The sequence below is a fragment of the Leucoraja erinacea genome, chromosome 12, assembly GCF_028641065.1.
Source record: "Leucoraja erinacea ecotype New England chromosome 12, Leri_hhj_1, whole genome shotgun sequence".
Taxonomy (NCBI): domain Eukaryota; kingdom Metazoa; phylum Chordata; class Chondrichthyes; order Rajiformes; family Rajidae; genus Leucoraja; species Leucoraja erinaceus.
The window spans coordinates 6,346,485-6,371,733 of record NC_073388.1 but is presented as its reverse complement, the minus strand read 5'-3'; the positions used below and the strand labels follow the sequence as shown (position 1 = coordinate 6,371,733).

The 25,249-nt window shown below is 45.6% G+C and overlaps 1 protein-coding gene across 5 annotated transcripts in view; it reads right to left on the bottom strand.

Annotated features, from left to right (window-relative positions):
• LOC129702028 (zinc finger MYM-type protein 3-like) overlaps nucleotides 1-21,422 on the bottom strand; it is an 82,361-nt gene extending 60,939 nt beyond the window's left edge. For 4 of the 5 annotated variants that reach the window (XM_055643527.1, XM_055643529.1, XM_055643530.1 and 1 more), the window contains exons 1-2: nucleotides 21,291-21,413; nucleotides 4,665-5,520 (exon numbers count right to left, since the gene is read on the bottom strand). In XM_055643527.1, the coding sequence (XP_055499502.1) occupies nucleotides 4,665-5,499 (835 nt within the window). In that variant the 5' untranslated portion in view covers nucleotides 5,500-5,520; nucleotides 21,291-21,413. Of the gene's footprint in view, nucleotides 1-4,664; nucleotides 5,521-21,290 lie in introns of all 5 variants that reach the window. The other variant, XM_055643528.1, reaches the window with a different exon arrangement.
• Nucleotides 21,423-25,249: the final 3,827 nt, after the last annotated feature.

The following is a 25,249-nucleotide window of genomic DNA, read 5'->3' as shown; positions in this document are numbered from 1 at the left end:
GCTGAACATAGAACTGGTGTAAACAGGTGATCAATGTTATTGCACTTTAGTATCCACACTCTACACACTAGGATTAGTTTCACAGAGGGCAATTAATCTACAAACCCACGCATCTTTTTGGGGCGTGGGAGGAATCCCGCGCAGTTATGTGGAGAACGTACAAGCTCCAAGTAGTCCAGATCGAAGCCGGGTCTCTGGTGTTGTGCGGCAGCAACTCTACCAGCAAGGCCACAGTGTTGCCCGTGGGGGAAATGTAGGTGGAGGATTGGCAACAGAGGAAGAATAGCAAATGGCCAAACACAAACTACAACCCTGCATGAAGCTTTATTGTTTATTTTTTACTTTTGGAGATTCAGCGTGGAAACAGCCCACGCTGACCAGGGATCACCCCGTACACTAGCACTATCCTACACACACCCGGGACATTTTACAAAAGCTGATTGACCTACAAACCTGCACGTCTTTGGAGTGCAGATGGAAACCAGAGCACCCGGAGAAAACCCACGTGGCCACACGGAGAACGTGCAAGCTCCACATAGACAGCGGCAAAGATCAGAATCGAACCCGGGTCTCCGGTGCTGTGAGGCAGCAACTCCACCGCTGCGCCAAGCAAGAGTTGATCTGACCTTTGCGGCGGCACTTTCCCTGGAGGGTGAAGTGGAATGAAGTGCAAGTTGCTGAGGAAATGCTGCCTTTCGACACAAGTCGTGTTATAGCACCATCCACTGGAATTATTAATAATGCAGGACAGTTTGCACGGCAACAGGGAATAAGGGCAAACTAATCTATCCAAATGTATCGCTCCACCTGTTCCTCTTGGCCACACACAATCGCCATTATCATGAACAGAGGCTCACCTTCAAGATTCGGGATTCTTTTGGTTAAAACTGCAACACGGCTTGTAGCAATATGAAAGAGTTGCCCCCTAGTTATCATGTTATTTCATATTGGCAAATACTTCTCATGTTCATTGGGGATAGGAGGAGAAATAGGCCATTCGGCCCATCATGCCCACTCCGCCATTCAATCATGGCTGATATAACTCTGCCCCTCAACTCCATTCTCCTGCCTGCTCCCCATAATCCCCACACCCATACTCATCAACAATCTATCTATCTCTGCCTTAAAAATACCCACTGACTTAGAAACATAGAAATTAGGTGCAGGAGTAGGCCATTCGGCCCTTCGAGCCTGCACCGCCATTCAATATGATCATGGCTGATCATCCAACTCAGTATCCCGTACCTGCCTTCTCTCCATACCCTCTGATCCCCTTGGCCACATCTAACTCCCTCTTAAATATAGCCAATGAACTGGCCTCAACTACCCTCTGTGGCAGAGAGTTCCAGAGATTCACCACTCTCTGTGTGAAAAGACTTGGCCTTCATCCGTCTGTGGCGATGAATTCCACACATTCACCAACCTCTCACGTAAGAAATTCCTCCTCGTCTCCTTCCTATAGCAACTTTTATTCTGAGACTCTTCCACTAGTGGAAACATCCTCTCCACATCCACTCGGTCCAAAACTTTCACCATTCGGCAAGTTTCAATGAGGTACCCCCTCATCCTTCTAAACTCTAGCGAGTACAGGCCCAGTGCCGTCAAACGCTCATCATATATTAACCCACCCATTCCTGGGACAAATTTCTGGACAATTTCAATCAATTTGAGTAGATCATAGATCAATCTTTGTTAAAAATCAATTCTCTTTTGCTTTCCCTTTCTTCACTGCTACATCAAAATACTATTTCACGCATTCATACCAAATGGTGACAAAGTGGCTGCCATTTTGTGTCACTGAACTACCAGCAACAACAGTCATTGGTACATTTCCTTGGTCACCAACATAGGAAAGACAGGCCTTACAGTTTGCTCCCCAAAGCCTAGATAACAAACTCAATAAATTGCATAACAGTCTGAAGAAGGGTCCCACCGACAGGTTAATTCCTGTCAACTAATTTTGAAGTTTGTTTTTTTTTTTGTTTAAAAAAAAAAAAAAGAATTATTAAAAGCCATTAATGACATGAGTGAGTATAACATAACTGGCGAAGCAGAATCCTGACCCAAAGTGTCACCTATCAACATTCATGCATGTTCTAGGATCAATATTAGGCCATTGGGCTCAGCAGCTCTGCTCAGCCATTCAATCGCGGCTGATCTACCTTTCCCTGCCAACCCCATTCTCTTGCACTGCATTTGACTACCATACTACCGACTCAACTTGCAAATTAACCTTTTGGGAATCCTATACCAACACTCCCCAATCCCTTTGCACCTCCGATTTCAGAATCATCTCCCCATTTCGTAAATAGACTCCGCTTTTACTCCTACTACCAGTGCACGACTTTACAACGCAGTATTCCATCTGCCAGTTCTTTATTCACTCTTCCAACCTGTCCAAGTCCTTCTCCATGTTCTCCAGAGATGCTGCCTGAGCCGCTGAGTCACTCCAGCAATGTGGGACTTTTCTTTGTAAAAAAATAGCCTCGTTCCTCCTACATAAGCCTACGTGCCCACCATCGGAGGCCCTTTGCAAGACAACAAGCCTAGGTGCCAACCTTAAAGGACCCTCTGCACGACAATCCATGGCAAAAATCTGCTATGGCGTATCAGATAAGATGAGACTTCAAGAAGTCAACAGGTCCATTTAATTTAAAAGCATCAAGCCAACTTTCCCATCTTAATTAACCAACCCCCTTTAACTTCATCAAACTTCTCAGAACTGATGTTAATTCAACCACCCAAGCTCAAATGAGCACCCATTCATATGATATATTTGCATTAGACACAAAATCTCTGGAGAGAAGGAATGGGTGACGTTTCGGGTCGAGGCCCTTCTTTAGACAATATTACCATGCAACATTATGTTATATTTATTTGATATTATGATATCTTTGCATGCAACATTAGACCTTTATTGTATTTCCACAAGCTATTTTGCTAACAAAGTCACACTTTGGTATTTTTCTTGACAAATTAAGATCGATCCTTTCACATTCTGCAGCAAATAGAATTAGAATTGGTCATGTCTATGACAATTTCCAACATTTCTAGACCTAGTGGTGGGAGATGTGAGGAATGACGCAAGGTGCTGGAATAACTCAGCGGGTCAGGCAGCATCTCTGGAGAAAGACGGGTGAAGTTTTTCGGCTCGAAACGTCACGCGTCCAGAGCTGCTGCCTGACCTGCTGACTTACTCCAGCACTCTGCCACTTTTCTTGGAAAACCAGCATCTGCAGTCTCTTGTTTCTGCCTAGATTTGAGGAATATCTGCACAAGACAAGATCAAAATCTCAGAAAGACCAGCATAATGGAAGTGCACAAAAATGTAGAAACATGGATGTGAGATTTTAAAAAAGCAATCACATTCTTTAAAAGCATCTTCTTTAAAAGATGCCCAACTACCAAAAACCAGTGCAAGGAAAATCTCTCAAGACTGGAAGTGAATAAGCAAAGATACATGTAGTCAGAGCAGCTAATCGGATAATCTATTAACTTTTTGCTGAGAACAATAGGACAGCACAGTGGAGCAGTGGTAGAGTTACTGCCCAACAGCAACAGAGACCGGGGTTCCATCCTGACTACGGTGCTATCTGTACGGGATTTGTATGTTCTCATTGTGACCTTCGTGGGTTTTTTCCAGATTCCTCCCACACTCCAAAGATGTGCGGGTTTGCAGGTTAACTGTAAATTGTCCCTAGAGTGTAGGATAATGTTAGCGAGCGGGGTGATCGCTGGTCAACGTGAACTCGGTGGGCCCAAGGGCCTGTTTCCACGCTGTATCTCTCAGCTAAACAAAAAATATTTCCCTCGGACTTCAGACGAGGAGAAAGACTCAATGCTAATCAGACCCCGACACCCTCCTGCACCTGTAAAGAACTTGTATCAGCCGCTCAACCTCAGAATGTTCCAGAACGTTCAAGTATCAGTTGAGCAAAGCTTTGGAGAATATGGACAGGTGAAGTTTTGGGTCGGACTCCGTCTTCAGACTCGCATGTCCGCTCAGCCCGCCTGAACCTATCTGATCTACCAGTTGCTGAACACTTTAATTCTCCTCCCCATTCCCACACAGTCCTTTCTGTCCTAGGTCTCCTCCATTGTCAGTGACGCTAAATCCAATTTGGAGGAACAGCACCTCACATTTCGCTTGGGCAACTTACAGCCCAGAGGCATGAATATTGATTTCTCTCACTTCAGGTAGCCCCGGCATTCCCCCTCTCTTTCCCTCCCCCACCCAAGTCGGACTAGCTTCTCGGTTTCACCCTACAGCAGCTGTCTGAAGAAGGGTCTCGACCCGAAACGTCACCGATTCCTTCTCTCCAGTGATGCCGCCTGTCCCGCTGAGTTACTCCAGCTTTTTGTGTCTACCTTCCTACGCACAAAGTTTTGTTGAGCTTTGGTTTGGGAAATTGGAGGAGTGATGGTGGGGCAGAGGGGGAAAGCACAATCATGTAACATTTTTAACCACTGACCTGTAACATTAAACTGTGAATATTGATTAGTGTCTGGAGTTACGGGGAGAAGGCAGGAGAATGGGTTTAAAGGAGGAAAGATTGATCAGCCATGAATGAATGATGGGAGTAGACTGGATGGGCCGAATGGCCTAATTCTGCTCCCATCATTTATGAACATGAATATCAGTTTACAAAATAATGGTGGCTCACCTTCAATCACTGAAGACCCTGCACTGGAAGACTGAGGTTTACAAGTTTCACTATCCTTTCCATCCTTTGATTTCCCTTCCACCTCTTCGTCTTGTGTGGCAACCTTGTTGTGGGTGATGTTTGTGGCCAGAGGGGGTTCCTCGGTGCCGACGTTGCAGACGTCACCCCCATCTTTGCCCTGAGGCAGGAGTGATCCGCAACCCCCCGCACCGTCAGACGCTTGCTGTGGACCATTCCCCGCCATATCATCCACCCTCTCCGGGATCGAATCCGTTCCCGCATCCACCTTGTCCGTCTGCGGGGCCGACTCCGGGGCGTCCGTCTCCACCGCCACGTCCGCGCGCTCGGCTTGGTTCTCGGGAGGACCCGGGGCGCCGTCGTTCTCGGCGACCTCTCTGGCGCCAGCTGCCCCTTTGCTGGGCGCAGGCTCCGCCGACTGCAGCATGTAATCTATCGCCCCGCCCTCATCGTCCGCCCGACACGGATCGTTCAGTCGGTACAGCGAAGGGCCGGTGTGCCCGTCCCCTGAAGGAGAGTCGTTATAAAACGCCTCCAGCTCTCTCCTTTCACCATTGCCTTCACTGAAGTTTTTGGGTTTAATCCACACCTCATTGCCTCCATCCGTGTTCAGCTTTACCGTGACTTGTTCATTAGTAGCGGGAGGCTTGAGACCACTCCCCTCGTCAGCAGTGGAAGTCGGAGCCCTCTCTGCGCTGGGCTGCGAAGAATCAATCGAGATGTCCATATCCACAGAAGCAGACCGGGTGCTGGTGCTATGTTGGGTACTCTCATTAGCAAGGCAGTTGGTGGATTCTGCAACCTTGTCAGCTTCCATGGTTAGATTGTGCTCAGACTACTGGGGGGGGAGGGAGAAAATGCAGAGAGTTACAAATGATTAAACAAAAAAAAATTTCTTTGCAAAGACAGTTACAAATAGATAGTAATCACAGTTAAAGACACAAAATGCTGGAGGAATTCAATGGGACAGGCAACATCTCCAGAGAGGAGGAATGGGTGACGTTACTGGTCAAGACCTTTCCTTGGACCGAATCTGAAGAAAGGGTCTCGACCCGAAACGTTGCCCATTCCTTCTCCCCAGAGATGCTGCCTCACCCGCTGAGTTACTCCAGCATTTTGATTTAAACCAGCATCTGCAGTTCTTTCATACACATCTGCAGTTGCTTGCTACGCATAGTAATCTATTTCCCATGAGTGGGAGTCTTCACAAATCAGGTGAAACAGCCAAATTAATTTCCCTCTCTTTCTCTTACACCCTATTGTGGGATGCAAGCAGAAGCCTCAACGTGGCACATCCCGGCCAATGCTGACGACAGAAACTGTACCGCAGTGACTGACTGAAGTAGCCAATTCTGCAAACACCGACCGTCAGCCGTCACTGACTGACCGGACAGACGTGATATAGAAGATGGCCGGACACGAGGAAGAACACCCTATTGTCACCTTTTCAACCCCAGCTCTTGTCCCCTCATCTGCCAAAGTCCCCTCACCTGTACCCATCTATCACTTCCCAAGCTTTGTCCCAATCCCACCTTTCACCCTCCCCTCCTCCCTCACCCCCCCCGACTACAATAAATGTAGAAGGATCCCAACCCAATATATCGCTACCCGTGACCTCCAGAGGTGCTGCCTCGCCCAGTCTAGGCACCACACGTTCGGGAAGACTTCCGGGGGGAGGGGGGGGGGGGGGGGGGAGGGGGGGGAGGGGGAGGGGGGGGGTTTGTCCGGATTAAAGGTGCCAAACATCGGTGATGGACCTGCATCTTATGACACAGATAACTGCGAAATGGAGAGTAGAACTGAGAATGCCATTGGATACTCCAGAAAACAAAATTCATCCTGAAATTCCCATGTTTTCACAATTATTAAATGTAATTTGCATAAACAAAGGGGGAATTTAATATCAATGACAGAAAGCAAAGTAGCTAAGGAACAGGAGAACAGACAGGTTATTGGGCATAATCCAGGAACGAGTGGGTTAGCATATGATGAGCATCTGACAGCACTGGGCCTGTACTCGCTGGAGTTTCTAAGGATGAGGGGGAACCTCATTGAAACTTACTGAATAGTGAAAGGCCTGGATAGAGTGGATGTAGGGAGGATGTTTCCACTAGTGGGAGAGTCTAGGATCAGAGGTCATAGTCTCAGAATTAAAAGACGTTCCTTTCGGAAGAAGATGAGGATGAATCTCTTTAGCCAGAATCTGCGGAATTCATTGCCTGAGAAGGCTGCGGAGGCAGTCAATGGATATTTTTACGGTAGTGAGGTAGATTTGTGATTAGTACGAGTGTCTGGGGTTAAGTGGAGAAGGCAGAAGAATGGGGTCGAGAGTGTAAGATAGATCAGCCTCAATTGAATGGCAGAGTGGACTTGATGGGCTGAATGGCCCAATTCTGCTCCTAACACGCATGAACTACTGCACATAAGGTTCCTTGTTGGAAAATTAAAGAGAATTTACTTTGGATTTGTGAGGGAAAAAAAAAATCTGAATGTTTTCTAAATGCTGGAAGAATGGGAATGGTGAAGGGCCATGTGGATTAAAGTATCCATGCAGAGAAATAATCATTAAAAATGTTGCAGAATAGTGAAAATATTCACAATTGATATTGCAGCCTCTGCTATCTGGAATAGCGTGCTCAGTTTCGAGCACAAATACTAGAAAAGAAAACATACCGTCCTTGGAGATGGTACAGTGTAGATTATCACAGTTTATACAGGCAAATCAAGGACAGACTGCATAAACATAGCTTCTATTCGCTCAAGTGATTTGGGGAGAGAGGGATAGCACGTCTTATTCAAATAAGACATGGTTTCATCTGGGCTCAGGAAATTAGATGAGTCCCCATAATAGACAGAAAGAATTGCAGATGCTGGAAAAATCAAAGGTAGACAAAAATGCTGGAGAGACTCAGCGGGCGAGGCAGCATCTATGGAGCGAATGAATAGACAATAAACAATAGGTGCAGGAGGAGGCCATTCGGCCCTTCGAGCCAGTACCGCCATTCAATGTGATCATGGCTGATCATCCACAATCAGTACCCTGTTCCTCCCATATCCCAACTTCGCCATTTTAAGAGCCCTATCTACTCTCTCTTGAAAGTATCCAGAACCTGCCTCCGCTCTCTTTAGAGAATTCCACAGACTCACAACTCTAAAAGGTGTTTCTCTCTCTTGAAAGTATCCCTTATTAGAAACATAGAAATTAGGCCTCCACCGCCCTCGAGAGGCAGAGCCATTCAATAGACTCATCATCCAACTCAGTATGAACCTGAGTGATCCCCTTATCTCAAGGGCCAACTCTAACTGCCACAGAGGGTTCAGTTGAGAGCCAGAGATTCACCACTCTCTGTGTGAATAAAAGTTTTCTCAAGAGGGAGTTAGATGCTGTGCCCTTGTCCTGGACTAACATCGGGAACATCAGGGGGTCCAACCCCTGGAGAGTAAGGCAGGATACGGGATAAACCAAGTCTATCCAGTTGGATGATCAGCCATGATCATATTGAATGGTGGTGCAGGCTCGAAGGGCCGAATGGCATACTCCTGCACCTAATTTCTATGTTTCTATGTTTCTAAAAGGTGTTTCCTCATCTCCGTTCTAAATGGCTTACCCCTTATTCTTAAACTGTGGCCCCTGGTTCTGGACTCCCCCCACATTGAGAACAAGTGACGTTTCGAGTCTGAAGGGTCTCAACCCAAAACGTCACCTATTCCTTCACTCCATAGATGCTGCCTCATCCACTGAGTTTCCCCAGCATTTTTTGTCTATCATAATAGACAATGGCTACTCGTAGTCAAAGAATGATAGTGTGGAAACAGGCCCTTCAGCCCAACTTGTCCACTGGCCAACATGCCACAGCTATACTAGTCCCACCTGCCTGGGTTTGGGTCATATCCCTCCAAACCTGTTCTAGCCATGTACTTGTCCTATTGTTTCTTAAATGCTGGGATAGCCCTAACCTCAACAACCTCCTCTGGCAACTCGTTTCATACACCCACCACACTTTGTGTGAAAAAGTTACCCCTCAGATTCGGATTAAACCTTTTCCCCTTCACCTTGAACCAGTGTCCTCTGGTCCTCGATTCGCCTACTCTGAGCAAGAGATTCTATAAGATCGTCCCTCATCCTCCTGAACTCCAAGGAATATAGTCCCAGCCTGCTCAACCTCTCGCTATAGATCAGACCCTCTAGCCCTGGCTCATCAAACTAATCAATTGGATTATTTTGACACTGATCAATGGTTCTTTGGTGGGTGATGAGTTGGAAGAGAATGGATTCGAGCGGCAAGAGCTATTGACCAAGATCTACTTGAAGGGAAGAACATGGGTGAGCAAAATGTCCTTTGAAACAACTGTCACAAAATTGAACAACATGTTAGAAAATGTTAACTTTTAGAACTTTAAGCCAAGTGAGTTCATGCATTTGCGTCCCCTCAGAATTCTGTGCCATCTACAGAGACAGATTATTCAGCCCAATTGAATTGTGCAGTTACACTTCCCGCTGTTCTTCCCAGGCTCTCAATAAACACTATTGGAGAGTGTTTAAAAAGTAAATGAGAAAAATCTGGATTCCATGACACTCTTTCAACACGGCAGTGCAAGAGCAGATATGGATCCAAGCACTTTGGAGGCAGGATACGAGCTGAAGTATGGAAATCAAGCTAGATACAACACAGAAATCAAACTGCTCGTGTTAACTGCAGCTGATCAGAGTAAAAAAATTTGCGAAACAACATATAGCAGGAATCACATCTTGGACCCGGCAACTAAAAGTAGTTACAAAATGTGCGTAGTTTTGGTCCCCTAATTTGAGGAAGGACATTCTTTTTATTGAGGCAGTGCAGCGTCGGTTTACAAGGATAATTCCCGGGATGGCGGGACTGTCATATGCTGAGAAAATGGTGCAGCTGGGCTTGTACACGCTGGAGTTTAGAAGGGTGAGATGGGATCTTATTGAAACATATAAGATTGTTAAGGGTTTGGACACGCTAGAGGCAGGAAACATGTTCCCGATGTTGGGGGAGTCCAGAACCAGGGGCCACAGTTTAAGAATAAGGAGTAAGCCATTTAGAACGGGGACGAGGAAACACTTTTTCTCACAGATAGTTGTGAGTCTGTGGAATTCTCTGCCTCAGAGGGCGGTGGAGGCAGGTTCTCTGGATACTTTCAAGAGAGAGCTAGTTAGGGCTCTTAAAGATGGTGCATGGAATTTATTAATTTGATGGAATTTAGGAATTTTGAGCTTCCTTTATAAATGCTCACAGGTACACATCTCAAACCTCAACATGGTTGATTGTTGCACTCAAGTCTACTGCACTCTGATAATAGAGTAATCTGGTTACAGCAACATGACCACTTTGCACGGAAAGGTGTGCCAGTGTGCATTTAGTTTAGTTTAGAGATACAGCGTGGAAACAGGCCCATCGGCCCACCTAGTCCGCGCCGACCAGCGATCCCCGCATACTAGCACTCTCCATTTTGTGGATTCTACAAAAGTCTTAGGAAACCTACTGTGCGAACACACTTGGTTTGAACAAAGTGAGTTCCAAATAAGAAAATCATATTCCACGCAATTATTAATAACCAATTGAAAATGGGTCTCTGGTGCACATGAAATGCACGGCTAACTTACCTCTGCGCCCGCTCATGAAAGCATACATCAATAGAGTCAGGGGCTCATGAAAAAACTTTTATTCAAAAAGTTCCCCCAAAAAAATACAATGTTCAAGGATGATTTAAGCCACCCACCATCTTTGGATTGTGGAGAGGCAGGCAGAATATCCAGAAGAAACCTATGCCACCTTGGGGAGAGCAGGCAAACTGCAGAGAGCAGGAGGGCAAAATTAGCCCCCGGACAATGGAGTTGCAAAGCAGAACTTCTACCAGTTGTGCAACTGCAAAACAGCCAAAAATAAGACATGTTACCCAATTTACCACTTGCTTTCTGTTTCAAGCGAAGACTGGCCAATTCTCGATTTGTGAGGGTATCAAAGGTTATGGTGACAAGGCAGGAGCATGGGTTGAGAGGGAAAGGCAGATCAGCAGGATGTGGTGGAGTGGACTCAATGGGCCAAATGGCCTAATTCTGTTCTTGTGACATGAACTTATGGAATGGCTGCTCAATGGATGGCAGAGACTCAGTGGGCCGAAGGGCCTGTTTTCAAGCATTGTCACTCTACAATTGAAATTTGAAATGTATCTTGTCATGTGGATGGATTTTCAGTTGTGTGTCTGCAAACCATTTGATTATAAGGAGGAAATCATCCTTGAACATTGTATTTTTGGGGGCATTCCTCTTGGAACTGGCTGACTAAAAATTCACGTCTTACTCTATTGATGTATGCTTTCATGAGAGTGACTAGATTAACCATTAGCCGTGCATTTCATTGTGGGGTTTTTTTTTATTTTCAACTGGTTGTGACATGGAATTATGATTTTCTGCTCATTGGATGGAAGAGACTCAGTGGGGCGAAGGCCTGTTTTCAAGCATTGTCACTCTACAATTGAAATTTGAAATGTATCTTGTCATGTGGATGGATTTTCAGTTGTGTGTTTGCTTAGACTTTTGTATTATAAGATGGAAATTATTCAGAACATTTTAGACAATAGGCATTAGGCCACTTGGAAGGCCATTCGACCCTACGAGCCACATCGCCATTCTACTGTGACCTTGCATCACCCGAGAGTAGCTTTAATGGCCGCGGGACAATCGCATTTCATTGTGGGGGGCTTTTTTTTTTCAACTGACATGGGGGGGGGGGGGGGGGGATGATTTTCTTGCAGTGGAACTCACTTTGTTCAAATCAAGTGTGTTCACACAGTAGTGTTTCCTTAGACTTTTGTAGAATAGAGATGGATTATTCAGACCATTTTAGACAATAGACAATAGGTGCACGAGTAGGCCATTCGGCCCTACGAGCCAGCATCACCATTCACTTGAATTGAATTGATCATGACTGATCATCCCCAATCAATATCCCGTTCCTGCCTTCTCCCCATATCCCCGATTCTGCTATCTTTAAGAGCCCTATCTAGCTCTCCCTTGAAAGTATCCAGAGATCCGGCCTCCACCGCCCTCTGAAGCAGAGAATTCTACAGACTGTCAACTCTGTGAGAAAAAGTGTTTCCTCGTCTCCGTTCTAAATGGGTTACCCCTTATTCTTAAACTGTGGCCGCTGGTTCTGGACTCCCCCAACATCGGGAACATGTTTCCTGCCTCTAGCATATCCAAACCCTTAACATTCTTATATTTTTCAATAAGATCCCCTTTCATGCTTCTAAACTCCAGAGTGTATAAGCCCAGCCGCTCCATTCTCAGCATATGACAGTCCCGCCATCCCGGGATTTAACCTTGTACACCTACGCTGCACTCCCTCAAAAGCAATAATGTCCTTCCTCAAATTAGGGGACCAAAACTGCAAATACTCCAGGTGCGGTCTCACTAATGCCCCTGTCCCACTTAGGAAACCCGAACGGAAACCTCTGGAGACTTTTGGCCCAATACAACTACAGAAGGACCTCTTTGCTCCGATACTCAACTCCTATTGTTATGAAGGCCAACATGCCATTCGCTTTCTTCAGTGCCTGCTGTACCCGCATGCTTACTTTCATTGACAGATGAACAAGGACCCCCAGATCCCATTGTACTTCCCCTTTTCCCAACTTGATGCCATTTAGATAATAAATGGTGTCGAGTCGAGTCTGAAGAAGAGCCTCGACAAGAAACATCACCCATTCAGTCCAACTTGCTGAGTTACTCCAGCATTTTGTATCTCCCCTTAGTATAAACCAGCATCTGCAGTTGAATTCCAATGCAAGTTTTGAGTTTAGTTTATTACTGAGGTAGAGTGAAAAGCTTTTGCAGCGTGCTTATCAGTCAGCCAATGCACCATTACAATCGAGCCGTCCACAGATACAAGATAAAGAGAATAGTGTGAGTAACGTTTAGTGCAAAATAAAATCTGATCAAAATAAACCGCAGTGGGGCATCTTTAATTTTTAACTTTGATAGGACAGGTTTGGAGGGAAATGGATCAAATGCAGACAAGTGGGACTAGTGAGACGTTGGCCGGTGTGGGTAAGTTGGGGCGAAAGGCCTGTTTCCTCACTGTATCCCTCTATAACTCTGAGTAGTGGAGGTCCCTGGGGTGGTGGCGGAGGTAGATACCATAGCGGCATTTAGATAGGCACATGGAAATGCAGGGAATAGAGGGATATGGACCATGTACAGGCAGGCGAGTACAGTTTAACTTGGCATCATGTTCGGCACAAACATCATGGGCCGAAGGGCCTGTTCCTGTGCTGTAGTACATTATATGTCCTGATGATGCAAACGTATGAACATCCTTCAATCAGATATGCAAATGAAAAACAAGTTTCCACCACGGCCTTCCCCATAATATTTTTGGTAAAAGCAGAACCCTACATTTCTAAACATAGAGCCCCTGAGGACAAATCCCACATCAGGCTGGATTTGCTGAGAACTGCTGCCTGATGCAGAGAGAAGGTTGAGTGAAAACTGCAGGCAAGTATTTAGCAGCAAGCTATTTCACACAAATTAAGGCCAGCTATGGTTGACAATTAATTTTTGTGGGTTAGATTTGTTATATTCAGCAGCAAAAAGACATTGCTCAGAATTTTTCACTCGCAGCGTTACAAGAGCAATCAGGTTCTTCGTTCTTCATAGAAAGATTGGGTATGTCCATACATAATAGTGGCACGGTGGAGGTAGAGTTGCTGCCTCACAGCGCCAGAGACCCAGGTTCGATCCCGACTGCAGGTGCTGTCTGTACGTGCTCCCCGTGACCTGCATGGGTTTTCTCCCACATCCCAAAGACGTACAGATTTGTAGGTTAATTGGGTTTGGTAACGATTACAAATTGTGCGTAGGGTGATAGTGCTGGTGCACAGAGATAGTGGTCGACTCAGTGGGCCGAAGGGCCTGTTTCCGTGCTGTATCTCTACACTAAACAGGACAAATGTATAAAGAAACGACACAAAGCTATTGCTAAGTTGCAGACAGCAGAGATGATCCTAGCAACAAAGGATTTGACTGTGGGTTTTGATGCAACCTCCCAAGAAGAGACCCATATTAACAGTGTACACTTCACCACCACAGATAAATGTCTTTCTGCAGCAGTCGATGAATTGGCTGGTTGGACTGCTGAGGACTATGTGTGCAACATATTTGCGATACGGTTGACAATTGTGTAAAAGTTATTGTAACACTTATTTTAATGAGCAAGCCACAGATTGCCAAGATACCGGGCAAAAGATAATAGACAACATTTTTATACACTGAGTGACAGGTGTGCAGCTAATTATGCTGCTATTAGGATTGTGATCAGTGAGTGGGGTAAATCTTTGAATGAGCTCTGCTGACACTTGCATCCTCTCGACTCCATCGCAACATCAGTTCGCTCAGCCCTCAAAATGCAGAAACAATCTGGAGAAAAATTCTTGTTTGGGAAAGACTGTCTAGCAGTAAATGTCATACTGCAGATGAACAAACTTCGGTACAAGAATGGAAAAAGGGACCCAAAAGGATTTGTTGCATTTTTGGATGAAAGGAACATCCCCCAAGGTGTCCTCCCACAGTACCGTGGCAACAGATTACATATACTTTTCCATATTAATGGCAAGCTCATAGAACATTATGATGACTTTGCTGCCCTGCTGAACAGCAGAACATCCTGTGGGGGGTTGAGAAGCACCATCCTCCATGACTTAACCCAGGCTGAAGCAAAAGTAGAACTTCAGATATTAGGCTTTCTTGGCAAATATCTGACTAGGCCTTGGATGAAGCTTTTCTACACTTCAAGCCAGAATCAGATCAACCATGTTGATGGCATCAAAGTGATTAAAGGGGTGATTGCTGCTCTAAAGGAAGCCACAGATGATCCAGAGGAATTGATATTGGCAAGGGAAGATTTCTTCAGTGAGGAGGTGCATCTTGATGCCACGTTGACAAAACTTCGGGAGCTACCAGTACATCCACAGTTCAGTTCAAAGATGAGGAGCTGTCTTCAAGCTGTCATCACTGTGTTGGAAAGGCAGTATAGTTAATACTTTGAACTTGATGTAACTGAGAAACTGAAGGAGGAGACTGCATCAGCAAGATCACACAACATTGATGCGGAGGAGATAATGGGGATGTTTAGCTTATCGAAACAGAAATCTCCCAATGCCATCATGCGTTATTTGTCATGCAGGATGCGGGCCTGCAAGAATAAAACAGTCAACTACCTTGATCATTTCGAGGAGCAACGTAGGGAGGAGGTGCTCTAAGGCAGCGACATGGGGGAGCATGCAGAGAAACAGACGGAAGAAAACACAGAAGGAATTGAGAGCAGAAATCATCAAGCGGCAGAAAGACAAGGAGATTCCTCGGGACACGAAACAAAGGAAAAAACTAGGGGGGAAATTGAAAGAGGCCGATTTGAACATCAATCGCAGAGATTATCCGAGTTTGGACTACTCCAAATGTGATGATCTACAGGATATTATCAATGGGAAAGTAGTGGGGAGAAAGGCATGGTTTGCAGAGCAAAAACTTGTAGTTTATAATGTCAAAACAATATACAGAGTTGCTTTTTGGTTGCAATCTGAGGAGTATGATGCTACTGATTATGATATGCCAATGTACCAGCCAGCAGCTGATCTTCTCCATAAAGACTTGATCTTTTGCTAGAAATTGTAATTTCTTTACCCGTCACATTTTTTTAATTTTCAAGGCAGTCTGGGTGTTTATTACTATTTCCGTACCAACGGTCAATTTTGTAATTAGCTACAATTAGGTAACTAACCAATTATATGTTTTACTTTCAGGTCATCCAAGAAAGTTTCATATTTGTTTCAGAATGCTTCAATCTACAATAACTGAAAATTTCATTCAGTTCTCTTAATTTTTAAGAAAGTTATGGGCTTTTGACTGTCCTCGATCACAGCTTTTGTGTTAAGTCAATGGAAAAGCAATAGGGAACAAGATGCTAATTTCCGAGTATGAAAATGACCATACCTTTTTTTAATACTGAAGATATGAAAGTGAATTAGGTGTCAAATTAAAAGTTTTTTATGCTTTATCTGATGGGATAAATTACAGGCCTGATTTTTAAAATCTCAAAATGTTGTAACATTCCTGCAGAGAGCAGTGCTGTACCTCATTGTGCAGGGCCCTGGTGAGACCACATCTAGAGTATTGTGTGCAGTTTTGGTCTCCTAATTTGAGGAAGAACATCCTTGCCATTGAGGCAGTGCGGCGTAGGTTCACGAGGTTAATCCCCGGAATGGCGGGACTGTCATACGAGGAAAGATTGGAAAGACTGGGCTTGTATTCGCTGGAATTTAGAAGAATGAGAGGACACCTTATAGAAACATATAAAATTCTTACGGGATTGGGGGGGGACAGTCTAAGAATAAAGGGGAGGTCATTTAAAACTGAGATAAGAAAAAAACGTTTTCACCCAGAGAGTTGTGACTGCGCCACAGAGGGCAGTGGAGACCAATTCACTGGATGAATTTAAGAGAGTTAGGTAGAGCTCTAGGGACTAGGGACTAGATCAAGGGATATGGGGTCAAGGCAGGCACGGGTTGTGAATCTGTGGAATTTCCTGCCACAGAAGGCAGTGGAAGCCAAGAGAGTGTCAGATTAGGGCTAACGGAATCAAGGGATATGGTGAAAAAGCAGGAACGGGGTACTGATTTTGGATGATCAGCCGTGACCATATTGAATGGCAGTGCTGGCTCAAAGGGCTGAATGGCCTACTCCTGCACCTATCATCTATGTTTCTAGTTAGCGCCGCTGTTCGACAACAACAGACCCAGAGGGTGTTAAAACCATCTGGCAGGGAAAGCTTAAACCAGCTTTTTGCACATCTGTTCGTCTGCATTCGCCCAACGAGAAAGCGTGTGAAAGCTGTGACCGACAAAGGGATGGCTCATAAAAATTATTACATTTGTTCAGGGAAGCTACCGCGAAACGGGGTTATGCTTTTGAAAGAGCTTGATGTTGATTGAGTGTGACTAAAATTATTCCTGATATCAGCCTACTCCAAATAAAAAACAACAGAAAAACATTCTACAACCACACAGAGATATCGCAATGGTGCCAAAATATTTAAAAAGGCCATGTAAAACAAACTCCTGGGTTCAATCCTGCCTGTATGGAGTTTGCACGTTCCCCCCGTGACTTGCAAGAGTTTTTGCCAGGTGCTCTGGTTTCCTCCCACACTCCAAAGATGTACTGGTTTGTAAGCTAATTAACTTGGTAAAAATTGTAAATTGTCTCTAGTTTGTAGAGTAGCGCCAGTATGCGCGGATAGCTGATGGGTGGGCTGCAGGACCTGCTTACAGGTCCAGTATGTCAAAATTAAACTAAACTAAAAGCAATTGTGTTTAAGAAGAAACTGCAGATGCTGAAAAATCGAAGGTAGACAAAAATGCTGGAGAAACTCAGCGGGTGCAGCAGCATCTATGGAGCGAAGGAAATAGGCAACGTTTCGGGCCGAAACCCTTCTTCAGACTGAAAGCAAACTCAAAGTGTTTAGGTTGCATTAAATAAGAGTCGGCATTTGCGTGAGATTTCCTCTCCTGGGTTGTTCATATACATGGGAACGTACGCAGACTTTATCAACACATGAATGCTTAGTAAACCACATCAAAGCCCCACGGTTCAGCACCAGCGATGATGGAAGTCATAAGGAATGAGTAAAATTAGGCCATTCGGCCCATCAAGTCTACCCCGCCATTCAGTCATGGCTGATCGATCGCTCCCTCCTAACCCCATCTTCCTGCCATTTCCCCACAACCTCTGACCCCCAAACTAATCAAGAATCTATCTCTGCCTTAAAAATATCCACTGGCTTGGCCTCCACAGCCTTCTGTGACAAAGAATTCCACAGATTCGCCAACCTCCGACTAAAGAAATTTCTCCTACTCGCCTTGCTAAAAGAACATCCTTTAATGACCTCTAGTTCTAGACTCTCCCACTAATGGAATCATCCTCTCCACATCTACTCTATCCGAGCCTTTTACTGTTCTGTATGTTTCAAAGAGGTCCCCCCTCATTCTTCTAAACTCCAGCGAGAACAGTGCTGACAAACGCAAATATGGCACCCAAACAGGTTCTCAAATTAAAAAATGAATGACATTAATAATATACCAGTCTCCTTTCTGAAGCGGCACTCCAGCTGCATACAAAACTTAACGCTACAGAAGCTGAAATTAGCCATACAGAATGGAAACGGGCCCTTCGGCACAACTTACCCACACTGACCAACATGTCCCTAGTTTCACCTGCCTGCATTTGGCCCAAATCCCTCTAAACCCGTCCCATCTATGCACCTGTATAAATATGTCTTAAATGCTGTGATAGCACCATCCTCAACTACCTCATCCGGCAGCGCCTTCCATATACCTACCACTTTGTGTAAAAGAAAGTTCCCCTCGGGTTCCTATTAAATCTTTCCTCCCTCACCTTAAATCTCCGTGATTCCCCTTCTCTGAGTAAAAGAGTAAAACCCTACCCACATACCTGTCCAAAATCTAAAAGAAAAATTATAAATACTCAAGTCAATCAGCATGAAAGCATATTATTAACTGCATTTCTGTCAAAACTTACTGCTAAGCATTTTAACTTAACTCCACTGATCTCTGTTAACAGTTTTAGAACGTGATCAACTGGGAGAGAAAATCAACATTTGAAGATATTGACTATCCTAAATGAAGAATATCTTGCTGTCTTTCAGGGCAAAAGTGAATTGTGGAAGTGGGGATGAGGAGAGCCTTAGCTATAGGGAGAGGTTGAGCAGGCTAGGACTTCATTCCTTGGAGTGCTGGAGAGTGAGGCCTGATCTTGCAGAGGTGTACAGTATCATGAGAGGGGGAAACCATCACAGGGAAATGGAGACCAGGGGCCACAGTTTAAGAATAAGGGGTAGGCCATTTAGAACTGAGATGAGGAAAACCTTTTTCACGCAGAGTTGTGAATTTGTGAAATTCTCAGCCTCAGAAGGCACTGGAGGCCGATTCACTGGATGCTTAAGAGAGTTAGATAGAGCTCTTAGGGCTAGCGGAATTAAGGGGTATGGGGAGAAGGCAGGAACAGGGTACTGGTTTTGGATGATCAGCCATGATCACATTCAATGGCTGGCTCAAAGGACCAAATGGCCTACTCCTGCACCTGTTGTCTATGTATCTACGTAAGCAGAGGACATAGGTTTAAGGTGAGGAGGAGGAGGGGGTGGGGAGACAGATTAAATGGGAACCCGAGGGACATCTTATCCTACACAGACGAGGGAGAATTTACCATGTAACAAAGCCAAATAACCTGCCGAACCCCCACGTCTTTGGAGTGTGGGAGGGAAACCGGTGCACCCGGGGAAAACCCACGCAGGTCACAGGGAGAAAGTACAAACTCCGTACAGACAGCACCCGTAGTCAGGATCGAACCCGAGTCTCTGACGCTGCAAGGCAGCAACTCTACTGCTGCACAACCGTTATATTAGACCATGGTAAGGCCACATTTGAAGTATTGTGTTCAGCGTTGGGCACCATGTTATTAGGAAAGATGCTGTCAAGTTGGAAAGGGTGCAGAGAAGATTTACAGAGATGCGAATCCACAGAAATGCTGGAGTCTATTAGTTTCCTCCAAAATAGATAGAAAATGAAGCTTGCCCTTGCCAACCCATCTGCTTTACAATGTCATTTAGGCTTTGGCTGCAATGCTTTTAGAATATCCACCAGCTCCCTAACCCTACAACATAAAGAATTAGCTATGAGATGGCACCTGCAGAGCCATATACAACCAAAAGCGCACGTCCAAGGCAGTGCATTGAAAATCAGGAGACAGGGAACTGCAGATGCTTAAAATTGAACAAAATACAAACAGAGTTCAATTATCACATGTACTTTCTTACTTGTAGCAGCATAACAAGACCTGCAGACACAATATCAATGGATAATATATAATAAACAACTCAATAGATAACAAATGCAAAATAGCCCCAAGACCTTAATGCAACCAGACAGTACACAGATCATAGTTGAGGTTAGTGCTTTGTAACGTTCAACAGAACAATCTGTTATGCATTAAAATATATATTTTCATTGATGTATGTGCAATTAATTCATATGCAAAAAATATTTTTTTTCAAAGCAATGGCCAAAAAGCAGAACGATTAAAATGAAAACGGTGGATGCAAAGACCGACCATCCAGCTGGTTGGGTTTTTAATGTAAATGCAGTGCCTTGATATAAACCCCAGCGGGTCAGGCAATATCTGTGAAGGGAATGCAAGCAATTCTCGCGGCTGCAAGGTTTGTATTGCATTGGTGTTTGCTGCAGGGCGGGCAGCATGCTGGCGGCAAAGCTCACAAGACGCTCCGGGTAAAACCGCCCTGATATAAAAGCCAGTGGATCAGGCAGCAACAGTGGTGGGGGGCGGGGGGAAGAATGCAAGCAATTCTTGTGGATGCAATGGCTGCATTACATTGGTGTTTGTTCCAGGGTGGGCAGCATGTTAGGTGCATTGGCGGTGCAGGCTGGAATGCAGCAGCCGCCCGGGCAAAAATGCGCCCCGATATAAAAGCCAGCGGGTCAGGCAGCAACTGTTGAGGGAATGCAAGCAACTCTCGCGGCTGCAATGGTTGCAGGTTTTGCATTGCATCGGTGTTTGCTGCAGGGTGGGCAGCATGCTGGACGCATTGGCGGTGCAGGCTGGAATGCAGCAGCCGCCCGAGCGCACAACTAGACGCTCCGGGTAAAAAGCGCGCGGGCCGCCGCGCGATCCCGGAGCGGATTCTCTCCACACTCTGGAACGGAGCGCGCAAACATGTCTCTCCACCCCCCTCCCCCCCCCCCCCCTTCTCTCTCTCTCCCCCCCTCCTCCTCCCCCCCCCTCAAAAGCACGAGTTCACCCTCTCTCTCTCTTTCCCCCCCTCTCTCTCCACCTCCGCCTGCCTGGGCGAGACGTCCTGTAGCCTCGCCTCCTATCCCACACACAAAAAATAAACATAAAAATAAAAACTCTGTGATGCATTTTTTTCAAAAATGCATTTGCAATGCACTACCCCCCTCCCCAGAAAAAAAGCTTTCAAAATCAAAATGAATGGCGGGCCATCCAAGCAGCTGGGGATTTTAATTTTAATGCAGCTCCCAGGTATAAATGCAAAGCTCCCACCAAACAAAAAAACTATCCAAGCCCATGCAAAAAAAAAAAACGTATACACACACACATGCATTTCATGCAATCAGTCCCGGGGACGAGCCATTTGTTGCACGAAAATCGTTGCACAAAAGGATCCCACTATTATTTAAAAGATTGCACGTTAAAGATTTTGCATTCGATGAGACCGGAGTACACCTCGCGGATTTTTTTTTGTTCCCTCAGTGGAGCCCGAGTCCGCCATTATTACCATGCAAAGCTGCCTGCCTGTGTGAGGCGCACAAGAAAGAACAGCAGGGGATTCCATCCCCTCCCCTCCACCTCCCCCTCCCCTCAGTCCCAGCTTTCCACTTGCCACCGCCATCAATGGGGTGGACTGCAAAGTCGATTTTTAAACCTCGCTGCAGACGGCCGGTGAGAGAAATCGAGGGTAAAAAGTGCAGAGATACCTGCGCCACGGCTGCAAGAGCACCACCACCACCCAGCTCCGGATCCAGAGGCTAGCCCCGTGCCCCGCTCCGGTTCCCCGGGATCCGCAAGCCGGTGCTTGCGACAGACCGGCCGGCCGGGGCGAAGCTGATCCGGGGCGGGCGCTCAGTCCTCGAGCTCCACCTTCCTCAAGGTCCAGCCCAGTCCAGTCCAGGCTGTGCGGGAGGGCCCTCTCCTCCCATTCTATTCCCCCGGCGGCTCTGAAAGGGAGAGAGAGAGATTAAAAAATAAATAAATGACACGGGGACAATTTAGTAGAAGAAAACGTGCGCGGTCGGTCACTGCACAAAACAATGCAATGCTATATACAATGCAATGCAATGCAAGTATTGTGTACAGTTTTGGTATCCAAATCTGAGGAAGGACATTATTGCCATAGAGGGAGTGCAGAGACGGTTCACCAGACTGATTCCTGGGATGTCAGGACTGTCTTATGAAGAAAGACTGGATAGACTTGGTTTATACTCGCTAGAATTTAGAAGATTGAGAGGGGATCTTATAGAAACTTACAAAATTATTAAGGGGTTGGACAGGCTAGGTGCAGGAAGATTGCTCCCGATGTTGGGGAAGTCCAGGACAAGGGGTCACAGCTTAAGGATAAGGGGGAAATCCTTTAAAACCGAGATGAGAAGAACTTTTTTCACACAGAGAGTGGTGAATCTGGGGAACTCTCTGCCACAGAGGGTAGTCGAGGCCAGTTCATTGGCTATATTTAAGAGGGAGTTAGATGTGGCCCTTGTGGCTAAAGGGATCAGAGGGTATGGAGAGAAGGCAGGTACGTGATACTGAGTTGGATGATCAGCCATGATCATATTGAATGGCGGTGCAGGCTCGAAGGGCCGAATGGCCTACTCCTGCACCTAATGTCTATGTTTCTATGTTCACCAAAGATTATAGAGGGGATCTTTGATGTTCACAGCTAACTTGCATTTGTGTGGGGTGTGGGTGGAAAAACTATAACATTCAATAATCGTGCATAAAATGTATCTTTATTATCACAATAAATATAGAGTGACATGGTGTGGGAACAGGCCCTTCGGCCCTACTTGCCCACACCTGCCAACATGTCCCAGCTACACTAGTCCCACCAGACTGTGTTCAAGAAGGAACTGCAGATGCTGGAAGGTCGAAGGTACATAAAAATGCTGGAGAAACTCAGCGGGTGCAGCAGCATCTATGGAGCGAAGGAAATAGGCGACGTTTCGAAACGGTCTGAAGAAGGGTTTTGGCCCGAAACTTTACCTATTTCCTTCGCTCCATAGATGCTGCTGCACCCGCTGAGTGTCTCCAGCAGTCTGTGTTTGGCCCATATACCTCCAAACTTGTCCTATCCCAATTGTTTCTTAAACAATGGGATAGTCCCAGCCTTACTGCACTGCACTCCTCTGGCAGCTTTTTCCATACACCCACCATACTCTGTGTGAAAATGTTACCCTTCAGATTCTTATTAAATCTTTTCCCCCTCACCTTAAACCTATGTCCTCTGGTCCTCGATTCACTTACTCTGGGCAAGAGACTCTGTGCATCTACCCGATCTATTCCTCTTATGATTTTATACACCTCTTTAGATCTCCCCAAATCCTCCTGCTCTCCATGGAATAGAGACCCAGCCTACTCAACCTCTCCTTATAGCTCAAACCATCTAGTCCTGGCAACATCCTCGTAAATCTTTTCTAAACCCTTGCAAGCTTGACAATATCTTTCCTGTAACACGGTGTCCAGAACTGAACACAATAGTCTAAATGCGGCCTCACCATCGTCTTATACAACTGCAACATGACCTCCCAACTTCTATACTCAATACTCTGACAGATGAAGGCCAAAGTGCCAAAAGCCTTTTTGACCACCTTATCTACATGTGACTTGACCGTCAAGGAACCATGCACTGGATTCCTAAATATGTTTGTTCATTTTGAGAAGAAGCAAGAATTGGGTTTGGAGGGAGAAATGGATCGGCCATGATTGAATGGCGGAGTAAACTTGATGGGCCAAATTGCCTAATTCTACTCCTATTCCTTATGACCGTCCCGATGGTAGAAGCAAAATGAGAGCGTGGCCAGGGTGATGTGCATCTTTGATGATTGTGGCTGTCTTTGTGAGGCAGTACCTCCTATAGATCCCTTTGTTGGTGGGGAGGTCAGAGTCTGTGATGGACCAGGCTGTGTCCACCACTCTCTGTAATCCCCTTCGCTCCTGCAATTTCACTCGCTGAGTTCCTTCAGAACTGTTTTTGGCTGAAGATCCAGCTTCTGCAGTTTCTTGTCGGAGAGACTGCTTCATTTGATTTATTCTGGATAAAATAAAATATTCAGTAGGAAAAAAAGCACATTATAGTCATCTCTGATGATTTTTATTCAAATTCATGTGAATCTCTCTTCATGTGCTATACCTAGAACATTTATACATCCATCTCCTCTTTCCACCTCTCCGGCAGTGAGTCATCCCCTCTACAACGATGCCATCGTGCCGAACTACTGTGCAACCGTGCCGAACTACTGCGCCATCGTGCCACCCTGACTGCCTTATTTAGCGCCCTGTTCTACAGTTTCCTTTCTTCCTGGTCTACAGGCCTCGATGTCATTGTTAGCTCAACTAACTCTGATTTAAATGAACCTGCAGGCATTATCTTTTTGAGCATTCTTTTATTTTTAGCCCTGATTCTTTTGTTGCACATCTTTCCTACAGTTTCTCATTTCCCTTTGCCACTCTCTTTTCTCACACACCCCCAATACTGATACTGATTATTGTATTATTTTGCTCTTATGGTCACAGTGGTGCAGCGGTAGAGTTGCTGCCATACAGTGAATGCAGTGAACCCAGGTTCAATCCCGACTACGGGTGCTGTCTGTACGGAGTTTGCACATTCTCCCCCTGAACTGCATGGTTTTCTCCGAAATCTTTGGTTTCCTCCCACATTCCAAAGACCTACAGGTTTGTAGGTTAATAGGCTTGATAAAAGTTAAATGTAAATGTAAAAAATTGTCCAGTATAAAATTGTCCAACTTCCAGTATAGTCCCTGGTGGACTCTTCGGAAGTAATGACCACAATACAAGGTACAAGGAATGGAATACTTTATTGTCAACTTATTGAATAGAATACTTTATTGAATACTTGAAATTCTTTGCTTGCATACCCAAGGTATACAAATAGCGGCCAGCTACGCCACTGACAAAGTTACAAAGCACGGTGGCTCCTCCTTTGTTCTCTCCCACAGCATTTCACTCATGCCAGTTCCTCCATTGTCCATTGTTCTTCTCCCTCCATCACGGCGGTTCCCGCACGCTGGGTCCTCCATTGTTCTTCCGCTCAACACCCCACGTCAGTTCCCCCGCGCTCTCATCGACCACCGACAATAAACAAAGACAATAGGTGCAGGAGTAGGCCATTTGGCCCTTCGAGCCAGCACCGCCATTCAATGTGATAATGGCTGATCATCCCCAATCAGTGTCCCTTTCCTGCCTTCTCCCCATATGCCCTGACTCTGCTATTTTTAAAGAGCCCTATCTAGCTCTCTCTTGAAAGCATCCACAGAACCTGCCTCCACTGCCCTCTGAGGCAGAGAATTCCACAGACTCACCACTCTGTGAGAACAAGTGCTTCCTCGTCTCCGTTCTAAATGGCTTACTCCTAAACTGTGCCCCCTGGTTCTGGACTCCCCCAACATCGGGAACATGTTTCCTGCCTCTAGCGTGTCCAAACCCTTAACAATCTTATATGTTTCAATGAGATCCCCTCTCATCCTTCTAAACTCCTGAGTGTACAAGCCCAGCTGCTCCATTCTCTCAGCATATGACAGTCCTGCCATCCCGGGAATTAACCTTGTAAACCTACGCTGCACTCCCAAAATAGCAAGAATGTCCTTTCTCAAATTAGGGGACCAAAACTGCACACAATACTAGGTGTGGTCTCACTATTGCC